Source organism: Dendrobium catenatum, unplaced genomic scaffold (assembly GCF_001605985.2).
Source record: "Dendrobium catenatum unplaced genomic scaffold, ASM160598v2 original_scaffold_212897, whole genome shotgun sequence".
Classification (NCBI taxonomy): domain Eukaryota; kingdom Viridiplantae; phylum Streptophyta; class Magnoliopsida; order Asparagales; family Orchidaceae; genus Dendrobium; species Dendrobium catenatum.
This window is the reverse complement of record NW_021531307.1, coordinates 38401-50377: the sequence shown is the minus strand read 5'-3', so window position 1 is coordinate 50377 and position 11977 is coordinate 38401. Positions and strand designations below refer to the sequence as shown.

General features: G+C 34.4%; 1 protein-coding gene across 1 annotated transcript in view; it reads right to left on the bottom strand.

Moving 5' to 3' along the window:
• Positions 1–3277: 3277 nt before the first annotated feature.
• LOC110092040 (phosphoinositide phospholipase C 2) overlaps positions 3278–11977 on the bottom strand; it is a 39852-nt gene continuing 31152 nt past the window's right edge. The window contains exons 7-9 of the mRNA XM_020816388.2: positions 5061–5213; positions 4886–4972; positions 3278–3741 (exon numbers count right to left, since the gene is read on the bottom strand). Of these exons, the coding sequence (XP_020672047.1) occupies positions 3448–3741; positions 4886–4972; positions 5061–5213 (534 nt within the window). The 3' untranslated portion in view covers positions 3278–3447. The remainder of the gene's footprint in view (positions 3742–4885; positions 4973–5060; positions 5214–11977) is intronic.

Below are 11977 nucleotides of genomic sequence, written 5' to 3'. Positions count from 1 at the left end.
ATTCATTTTTCATAGTTTCTTATTCTTAAATTTCTACCATTAACACATTCATCAATTTTTTTCAACATAAAATTTGAAATTAGAATCACAAATTCTGATTTTTAATAACCTTCTAATGACGTAAAATTAAATCCTCTAATCAACAATTTATTCAAATTAAATACATTCTTCATAAATTTTATTTCCAGCAACTGATTTAAATGCATATTTCATAAATAAAATTTTAAGCTTCTTCTAAGCAATATTTTTTCTATTATATATATTATATGAATTTATACTTTTAATTTAGCTTAAAATTGTATGGCAAATGCTTCTTATTGCGGATTGGAACATTTGCGGTGGTAGAGAGAAAGAGATTCATGTCTTAACTTTGAACGAGATCCAACACATATACAGAGAAAGAGAGAGGTGTGAGAATCATAAGAGACATCAAATTTTTTACAAGGAAAAAAATGAAAAGAAGAAAAGTATATGGCCTGGCCCAGTTAAAAAAAATTATACTAATTTTTGTACTCTATTACAAATGATACCCATCATGGAGGGAAGGTCTTGGCTCAATGTATCATATATAGCACATTATATAGTTTGGGTTGGAGGAATCCAATGATAAGTGAGTCATTCTCTAGAGAACGCTGGCATGTTCATTTAGTTGGACAGACGAAAGAGGTCAGAAAGACCGTAGTTGTCAGGGGATGAAATTCAGAGAGATGATAGTCGTCGGGCGATGGTAATCAGAGGGACTGTAGTCGGCGGGCGACGGAGATGGGAAAGACCGTAGTTGGCGAGCGACTAAGATCGGAGGGACCATAACCAACGAGCGATGGTTGTCAGAGGGACCATAGTTGGAGGGTGAAAAAAATCGAAGAGATTATAGTCGGCAGGCAATGGAGGACAAAGGGATCGTAGTCGACGCTCGATGGAGGCTAAAGGGACTGTAGTCGGTAGGCAACGGAGGCCAGTGGGACTATAGTTGACGGGCGATGGAAGTCATAGGAATTGCAATAGGTGGGCGATAGTGGTCAGAGGGATCGTAGTTAGTATGAGACAGAAGTCAAAGGGACTGTAGTTGGCGGGTGAGGTTGGTCATAGGGGCCATAGTCAGGGAACGATGGAGGTCGGATGGACTATAGTTGACGGGTGATGGTGGTCAGAGGGATTGTAGTCGACGACGACGGAGGTCTAAGGGATCGTTGTCAGTGGGCAACGGAGGGACTGTAATCAGTGAGTAATGGAGGTCGAAAGGATTGTAGACAGGGGGCGACGATGGTTGAAGAGATCGTAGTTGGTAGGTGGTGAAGGTCGGCAACCGGGAGGCAATCAGATGATGGTTTAGCGAAAGTCCAGCAGCGGTCGGTAGCTGTGTGGAAGTCTGGCGGTGGTCAACAATCAAGAGGTAGTCCGATGGCGGTCGGCTGAACGATGGTTTGATAATAGTCTGGTAGAAGTCTGACGGTGGTCGACGGTCGAGTGGAAGTCTGTAAGGGTTGACGGCCGGGTAGAAGTTTGGCGGCTATAAGCGGAAGTGCGGTAGTCTGACAACAATCGACAGAGGTTCACCGGCGGTGGCGCTGAAGTTCTTGAAGCCTTAGAGTTCTCTCCAATCTCCAGTCAAAGGTCCCCCCTCATGTAGAGAGTGGGGGTCTATTTACAGATTTTTATGAGTGGCACACCCCGTAAATATATAGAAGATCTATGGCAGATTCGAAGTGCTACATCGGATGACTAGTATTGATTCCCCTGATCATAAAGCTTTTTTCAAATGTTTAAGTGCATTAATGAAGCCGAAATTAAACGATCTTGGGCTTGTTGGTTTGTCTCACCGAGCCGCTAAATCCGACTATAAGGATGTCATATTTGGATAACATTTAGTCATCCAATTTAAACTTTGAACCTTCAAAATAAACTTAGTCTCAGATTTGAACCCATTTGTGCTCAGATTGGACTGATTTTGGCGTCGTTGGATTCGTCTCTTCGAGACTTTTATTTTGACTATAAGTTTGCTGATATTGGAGTCACATGATCATGAATTTAATTTTAAAAGTTTCAAACTTGAATATGCCTCGAGATTCATGCACGGTCAAGATGATTTTTTGGTGACGTATCACTTCTATTATATATAGTCATATATATTAAAAAAATGTTTAATAAATATTCTTGATAAATTAGGCATTATTTTAAGCATAGTTTTGGGATAATAAAAAACATTCTTTAAAAATTCAAGGGTGTTATATATGATTTATAAACCGATAATTTAAAATTTTTGCTTTCTCTTTGATCTAACGTTATGACAAATACAAAGAAATTTGATCAAATATTGATAATACATAATCTTCTTATTGATAATTAGTAAAGCATAAATATTATCATTATTACTAGTGCTTTAAATTGCTTGGATGTGATTGTTGAAAAGCTGAATAACTTCTTGTAGTGTTGTTTTTTTATGCTACAGGTTTCTGATGACTTTGCGGCATAATTTTTACTGCAAATAAGGAAACAATGAAGTTGTATTGTATATTGTGACAGAACATTCCATCGCAAATTGCGGCGGATTTGTGATAGCCTTTCCACCGCAATATCACGTCGTAAGACCACTGTAAATTGCGGCAGTATTTCCGCCACAAATCCGTCGTAATTAGCAGCAGAATTAGCGGCGGCTGGCTAAAATGAACATGTCATTTTCTTGACTTTAACGCCATCATAAATCCATCACAAAATATTTGCAATGGATTATTTCCGTCGCAAATACTTTTCTCGCGTCGGAAGATATTCTGCAGCAAATCTGCCGCAAAGCTAAAGTTATGACGAATTGGCTTGTTTTGCGGTGGATTTAATCCGTCAGAAATATATTTCCTGTAGTGTAGCTAGTTCGCATTAAGTTATCACAAGGGAGGGCAATGGTAGGCTACTTAGACCAATAAGAACCTTTGAGGTTGATTGGTTTGAATCTAAGTGGTGACTAAAGTTGACCATGGTTTAGCCTATTTTATCTCAGGTTTTAGTTGGCATTTATAGATAGGTCCCTGGGTTGAATCTAACCCTAGACATAGGTGATTTGGGCTATAGATTGATTAAAGTTGATTCATGAGATAGCTTTGGACTAGGTGAACCTGTAGGACAAAATTAAGCTATGTTGCTTACCAATACAAGCTCAGTGGGATGATCCAAGGGTTAGGTTTGAAGTGGATTTAACTAGGGCTATACCAGGGCTCGATATGAGAGGTATAGATTTTGACCTCCCCTAGAGACTATATAGATAGTTCGATTAACTACTGAGCAGTGCACAAAAAGACTAATACCATTTTCCACTCTTCAGAAACTGATCTAGTTTACCACATTATGTACAATAGGTTACTCCAAATACTACAAGGAAATGAATACACACAGAATATAGCACAAAGGTAGTAAATACAGTCTCAAAAATAGGGGAAAAAAAATCTTTTGACTTTCTCAAACAAACTCAAAGCGCATGAGAAGTTTAACAGAATTGAACTTCGCACCTTTGCGATCGAAGATTGGCACGGCACGGATACCTGGTCTCAACTCAGACACTGGCAAGCAGGTTTGCCCGCCAAAGTCATCCTTTTCCGACATATCATACTCATGCACCTCAACTCGAAGCAATGCCAGCTCTGGTACTCTAATAGGAAAAGTGAATTCCTCATCCCAAACTGGTACCCAGTTATCCTCTATAGCCTTTGTTTTCTTCATTACACAATCAGCCGGAACTCCAGCTATTCCAACCTGCATTTTTTTGGGTTAAATTATAATTCACATAATGCTCAAATCTGCAATAGAAATGCCAAACAAAAAACAAAAGACTGTGAATTCCTCATCCCAAACTGGTACCCAGTTATCCTCTATAGAGAAGAAATAAGAACCGTCTTCTGCAGCAAAGAAATAGCACCCGAGCACTTCTCCTCTTCCGGGACAGCCGATGGTTCATCATCATATCTCTGCTTGCAGCAGAGTAAGCGTCGAATCGTTCTATTTTTTTTTTTATTATTATTGATTTGTTGGCTAATGAGTGGAGCTGCTGTGAAAATTGCAGATTTCAAACATGGCTCAGATTTATCTTATTGGGTTTTATGAGGAACGGGAGTTTGCTCTTTATGTGTCGGCTATTTCGAATGAACTCAGAGTTCCTGTTAGGTGCATTTGATTGGTTTGGTGAATTGTTAAGTTTTGTACTTCTGCTATGTTGCTTGATTTTGGTTATTGGTGTGGCTTTTGTAGATATTTGAGAGGATAGATCGCATGGATTGGCAGGAGGGTTGTATACTTCTCCTCATTCTTTGTACTGAAAAGCTGTTTTAGAAAGCAAGAAGAAGCTATCCCAAACAAAGTTTAAACAATTGGTGATTAGTTTTATAAATACATAAGTTATAATGAAAAAAAAAAATACAAATGCACTGTTTTTATTTTACTCTTGATATATCTAACCAAATAAGGGAAACATTTCTCCTGCGTTTACTTTGCAGAGAACCAAACAACCTCAAAGTATTTACTTCACACTGCATTTACTTTACACTGCATTTACTTTACACTGCGTTTACTTTGCAGGCAACCAAATAGCCCCTAAGTGTCCGTTTGGTGAAGTATTTAGATAGCTTTACTTTTTAAATATCAATTACAATTCAATTTGGTTATAGTTTTTTTTTTTTGTTAATTTTCAGAAATTTTAATGATTAGAAATATTTTTTTATGATTATATTTATTAGAGTATGCTAATTATAATAAAGTTATTTTTTATGTTTTCAAATGGAAAAAATCTATAATGTCATAATAGTTTTAAAAAAATTAGTTTCCCTGTGATAATTCTATAGCAGCTTTTACAAATAATTGTAGCCCCAAAAGACACATAGAAATGAATATCTTGTTTTTGTACCTTGGCATAAAAGTCAGGTGGGGAATATGTGTCAAAATGTGTCTGCTTAAAGTCGAGTCGCCAACCATCTCCCAAATATACTTTGACCTGCAGAAAACCAACGCGAGGGTCAGTTTTAGCATCAAATATAATGACTGGAAATTGTAGAAATAAAAAAAAAATAATAATGTTTCACCTTTAACGTTTTCTTCACCGGCAAATCTGCTTTAGGATCAAAGACTTCACCATGAGGGCCTTCCTTCATCAAGAAATCAGGCTTTTTAACATATCCGCATCCCCCATTGGCTTTATAGAATCCATGCATCAACCAGAGTGATCTTCCATATCCCTACTAAATAGAGAGGCCAAATCATCAGAGTTTCCATTAAGTTTCTATTTTTTACCATGAAGTTCATGAGTGTACAGTACGAATAATTAGCCTTGCAGAAAGAGAAGATTTCATGGCTAGGAGTTTAAAACAGAGGTTGTAAGCCAGGATTTTAATAGAGGACAGTATGTGCCCCGATCTGAAAAAAATGCAGCCCAGGGTGGATGATCAATGCGTTTGAAAAAAGCACACTTCTCTTAGTGCCATACAAAGAGTTCAGTTGGAAAGAACTTATCATTATAATCCGAACCGTGTAAAGTATTATGCTAAAAGGTAGATTTTTACCCCCTCTGAGTAGGTTTCACGACGCAAAAGATCTCAACGGTCCAGCTTTCAAGATTAAACAGACTGATCATGCAGATTAGCACTAGTCATGCGTAGGAGCCGGAACAATTTAAATCGTAATACTCTAGAGAAAGAATGTTTTGGGAAATGCTCAAGATAAAGACGATAAGAGTTTTTCGTGACAGGATAAAAGCTATTTATAAACACAAAATGAACACACCAAATTAGAACGAAATGTGACCTTTTATTCGAAAGCAAGGTTAAACCTTTTCACTTATTTTTAAGAAAACCCATGATTTTAATCTTTGAAAGAACCATATGAAATAACCACCACATATTTCAAAGATTGAATTTGTAATTGAGATGAGAACGCAATGATTGGAGCAAAGGATACAATGCATAAACTTTGGTGTCTTTTGGGATGAGCAAAACATCACTTACAATAATATACTAGAAGCAAGAGAACTGCTCGTGGTGATATGATGTATTTATTTATGCATAAAAACTAGAATTTAATAAGCGCTCCAGAGAACCTGCCTAAATTCACAAATAAGGCAGCCAAACCTTTACACTTATATAGGTGAACTCACCAAGTGTACGTCACAGGCTCACAGCAAATACTCGAAACAATAAATTAATTAAGCATGCATTAACACCCTTTTTTTAGTATATGCTCGTATTATATAAACTGTAAAGTGCAAACAAAGACGGATTAAAAATATTCAATTTTGTTTCAAATTTTCTCCATAACACCATTCTCTTGGATATTTAAGATCAATGATTTTTTTCTTGATATTTGATTCCTAAGATTACTTGCTCCAAATTCATTCATGACAAATTTGGAAGTGAGAAATTACTCATTTCTTCTATCACAATAAGGTCACTGACTAGAGACAAGCAATCACACTAAATTGTGTAATAAATTTTAAGATAAATACAATAATAGGCTTCATTTCCTTTAATACATTATGTTAATGCTATGACTTTTTCTTAGAAGTGACACGTTGTATGCCCTGAATACAGAGATAAGTGTGGAAGGACCATTGCATCGACATTCGGGTAGTGTTAAAGAAAAAAGTTTCCGTATCATGGATGAATATGGACAAAGAAGCTAGTCTATTAAACTAAAACTATGATAAAAACTTGAAATATATGTTCTCTTCAAAGCAAATTAATGGAATTAATAGATATAATGATTCATATGAAAATAAATATTACATGCATTAAAAAAACTAAATAAATTGGAGAAAAGGCTAAGGAGATTGATAGTTTAGAATTTAAACTATGGTATTTAAGTATGAGTCGTACTAGACATGGTGTATGTGTAAATTATAGAGAAGAGTTTGAAAAAATAATATTATTGAATTTGAGATAAATTATAGTTTTAAAAATTATTATTGATGCTAAGATTATTAATATTATAAGTGTTTATGCTCCTCAAATAGATATGGATGTGTTCAAATTTTTAAAATTTGGAATGACTTAGAGTCTATTTGGGATGGTTGCACCTTTTTGTACAAAATGATTATAAAATTGCTATGTAGAAAGTAACATTTTGTAAAAAGCAAATTCCTAGTATAATATTTTTTAAAGCAATAAAAAGTAATAGCCAAACAAAAATTATGATTGTGATCTAGAAAGCAAAGCAATAAGAAAATTGTCCTAAATGAAGCTTTAGAAGAATTAATACAAAAGATAACTCTTGAGAAAGAATTTTTATTTACGAAGATTTATATAAACATGTCGGTAAAATGATAGAATATTTTAAAAGCATCCAAGGTAGTCATAGATTTGGAGTGACTAATGAAAGAAGTATAATCATATTAGACTTTGCTCTAGCTTATGATTTTGTAATTGTTGATATTTTTTTATAAGAGAAGCATAATACTAAGTTAAGTGTGGCAGAGATGAGGATGCTCAGGTGGATGAGTGACTTTACCCTTAGAGATGGGATACGAAATAAGCATATACGTGAAAAGGTTGGAGTAGCTCCAGTAGAAGATAAGATTAGAAAGAGTCACCTTAGATGGTTTGGTCACATAAAAAGGCTGCCTTCCGATGACCCAGTTAGGAGAGTAGAGGTATTAGATTTGACTTGTGTTAAGAAAGGTAGGGGTAGACCTAAAAAGACTTGGTAAGAAAATATTAGGAATGACATTTCTTTATTAGCTTTAAACGAGAATTTGACTTTTAATAGGACACAATGGAGAAAAATGATTCATGTAGCTGACCCCAAATAGTGGGATAAAGGCTTGATGTTGTTGTTGTTGTTGTTGATATATTTTTATAAGAAAAGAGATGAACATCTCATCACATATAAGAATAGATACAGTAAAACTTAAAATGATTATTTTTTTATAAAAAATTAAATCATTTAGATTGCAAAGATTGTAATCATTTCGAGCGAAAATTTATGTACCAAGCATATAGTCATAAGATTAGATAATTTAAAGAATGCTAACAAAAATATTTTTGAAAGTAAGATACAAGATCTTAAGATTTTTATTGTTCATGAGAAAACTAATGTATGTGGGAAAAAGATAGTAGTACTAAGAATATTACAAAGTATGTGCTTAAAATATAAACAAGAAAAGCTCATAATTGGTATCAATAGTTTGTAGTGAAATCAAAATGTGCAAGAAAAGATTTTTAAAAAAATTATTATAAAAAATTGATTTAGAAGAAAATAACTCAAAAAAATTGGGAAATTTAAGAGGGGCCTGCAAGGAGTTTAATAAAGCAATATTTGATCCAAAAAATTTAGATTTTACTGATTTATATAATATAGTAGATACTAAGGAGTGCAAAATATGTACATGTATAAGTTAACCAAGCAAAGAGAAAAGAGAATTAAATATGTAATTCAATTGAAATGCATTAAGGATGAAGATTAAAAAGTGTTTATATTAGAAGAGGACATTCAACATAAGTGGATGAATTGTTTCAACAAGCATTTCAATAAAGAATATAAAAATAATTAATATTGACTTTAGTGCACTGAGTACCCTAAATGAAAATTAATGTTTTTGTTTTCATCATCGTATTAATAAAATTAAAGTTAGAGAAGCTTTAAAAAAACATGAAGTGCAAAAAAGCAATTAGACCTGATGATATTCCAATAGAGGTATGAAAATAATTAGGAGATGAAGGAATTTTTTGGCTTACTAAACTTTTTCGATATTTTTTTAAAGATAGAAAAGATGTTGGATGAGTGGAGAAGTGTGTTGGTCTCTATTTTTAAGATTTGAAATGATGCACAAGAGTTTGCGAAATATAGAGGAATTACGTTAATGTATCATACATTAAAACTGGGAGAGAGTAATTGAGCATAGGTTACGACGTGACACTAATCTTTTTAAAAATAATTTTGGATTTATGCTAGGTAGGTCTACTATGGAAGTTATACATTTATTGAGAGGTTTGATACATAAGAATAGAGGGAATAAGAAAAATCTACATATGATATTTATTGATTTAGAGAAAGCATATGATAAAGTTCCAAGAGAATTGCTTTTGAGAGTTCTAGAAAAGAAATGAGTTAATAATGCTTATATTCAAGTCATTAACGATATGCATGCAGGAGCTATTACATGTGTTTAAATACAAGGTGGTTTGACCAAGTATTTTTCTGTTTCAATTGAATTACATCAAGAATCAATTTTAAGCCCATATCTTTTTGCTTCGGTCATGAATGTTCTTACTAGACATTTGCAAGAAGATGTACCCTAGTTTATGTTTTTTATTGATGATATTTTTCTTGTTGATAAGATTAGAGGAGTTGAAGGAAAACTTGAATTATGAAGGTCAACTTTAAAATTTAATGATTTTCATTTGAGTAGATCTAAAACTAAATATATAGAGTGTAATTTTAGTAGTAATAGGTCTAGCGGGGGGATTGAGACATTGGGCGATCAAGTTATTAAAAAGAGAACATATTTTAAAAATATAGGATTGATTGTTCAAAGTGATGGTGAAATAGATGTGGATATTATTAGTAGAATTCAAGTGTGATGGAAAAGCACCCTTCAAACTTAAGAGAAAATTCTATAAGATGGTGGTGAGACCTATAATGATTTATGGCACAAAATATTGGTCATTAAAAGAGACACATTAAATTAAGTGTTCCAAAGATGAGGATGCTCAGGTAGATGTGTGGCTTTACTCTTAGAGATAAAATGCAAAATGAGAATACACATGAAAAGGTAGGAGTACCTATTAGAGATAGTCACCTTCGATGATTTTGTCACATAAAACTTTAGCCTTCTGATGACTTGGTTAAGAGAGTTGATATATTAGATCTATCATATATTAAAAAAAGGTAGAGGTAGACCTAAAAAGACTTGATTGAAAAGTATTAGAAATGACCTTTTTTTAGATTGAAATGAAAAATTGACTCTTAATAAGACACAATAGAGAAAAAAGATTCATGTAGCCGACCTCATATAGTGAGATAAAGACTTGATATTGTTGTACAAGAATAAGCTTCACTGGACTTGTAATTATTATAGATCATAGTGTTATGAGAGGCTTTAAAGAAAATGAAGTGAAAAAAAGCTGTTGGACCTGATAATATTCTAATAGATGTGTGGGAATGCTTAAGAGATGAAGGAATTTCTTGGCTTACTAAACTTTTTAATACTTTTTTGAAGACTAAAAAGATGTCAGATGAGTGGAAATTGAGAGTGTTAATTCCTATTTGTAAGAATAAAGGTGATGCACAAGATTGTACGAATTACTGAGGAATTAAGATAATGTGTCATTCTTTAAAACTATGGGAGCGAGTTATGAAGCGTACGCTGATACTAATGTTTCTCAAAATCAATTAGGATTCATGCCGTGTAGGTCTACTAATGAAGCCATACATTTATTGCGAGATTTGATGGAGAAATATAGAGAGAATGAGGATCTACATATGATATTTATTAATTTAGAGAAAGCATATGATAAAGTTCCAAGAGAAGTGCAATGGAGAGTTCCTGAAAAGAAAGGAGTTAATAACACTTAAATTTCAAATCATTAAAGATATGTATGCAAGAGATATTACTTGTGTTCGAACACAAGATGGTTTGACCAAGTATTTTCCTATTTAGGTTGGATTACATTAAGGATTAGCCTTAAGCCATATCTTTTTTCTTTAGTCATGAAAGTTCTCACGAGACATTTGCAAGAGGATGTACCTTGGTGTATGCTTTTTGCTCATGATATTCTTCTTTTTTATAAGACTAGAGAGAGAGTTGAAGGTAAACTTGAATTATGGTAGTCAACCTTAGTGTCTAAAGGTTTTCGCTCGAGTAGATCTAAAACTAAATATATGCAGTGTAATTTTAGTAGTAATAGACCTAGTAAGGGGATTGTGACTTTGGGCGATCAAGTCATTAATAGGAGTACATGTTTTAGATATCTTGAATCTATTATTTAGAGTAATAGTGAAATAGATGTGGATATTATCAGCATAATTCAAGTTGGATGGTTGAAGTGGAGGAATGCATCGGGCTTGTTGTGTAATAGAAAAACCCCCCTCAAACTTAAGGGTAAATTCTATAAGATGGTCGTGATACCTGCAATGCTTTATGGTGCTGAATGTTGGCAATTAAAAGAGAAGCATAATACTAAGCTAGGTGTTGCAAAGATGAGGATGCTCAGGTGAATGAGTGGCTTTACCCTTGGAGATAGGATACAAAATGAGCATATATATGAAAAGGGGAGTAGCGCTAGTGGAAGATAAGATTAGAGAGAGATGCCTTATATGGTTTGGTCACATAAAACGGCGGCCTTCTGATGACCCGGTTAGGAAAGTAGATGTATTAGATTTGACTTATGTTAAAAAGTTAGAGGTAGACCTAAAAAGACTTGGTTAGAAAATATTAAAAAATGACTTCTGTGGCTCCGAAAATTCGGCCCCGGCCTCCGCTCGCCGCGCTTTTTCTTTTTATTCGGCGAGGGAGTTTTAACGGATATGTTCCGGGTAAATTTGAAGGCAGGATGGTTTGTAGATAAGACACGTAACCAGAGATTTCGCCCTCATTATGTGAGGACTTTATGATCTGAGTTTCTAGTTTCCTATAGGCGCCAAGCCCCTATAGTTAATTACCCTCCCATAACGAAAAAGAGAACTTTCGATTAAGCTAGTCCGTCAATAGATAACGTAGAGATAACGTGTTATCTGGCGCTATAGTAGCAGCATGGGTTTGGATATTGGTATTGGTTGGAGAATTTGGGAATTTGGAGAATTGGAAAATTTGGAGATTTGATATTTAAAATAGAAATTGCATCATCTTGCACTTAAAGCGGATGGTGGGGGAATGGATGATAGACCCGATCAAGATCCCATGGTTCCGTTGTCCCGGGCCATCGTGGTCCCTGGTCTACTTAGTCAGAGGAGGTAGTCGACCCAACCTGACAGAAGGATCCTTGTCGGCAGCCATGGGTTGCTTCGTCCA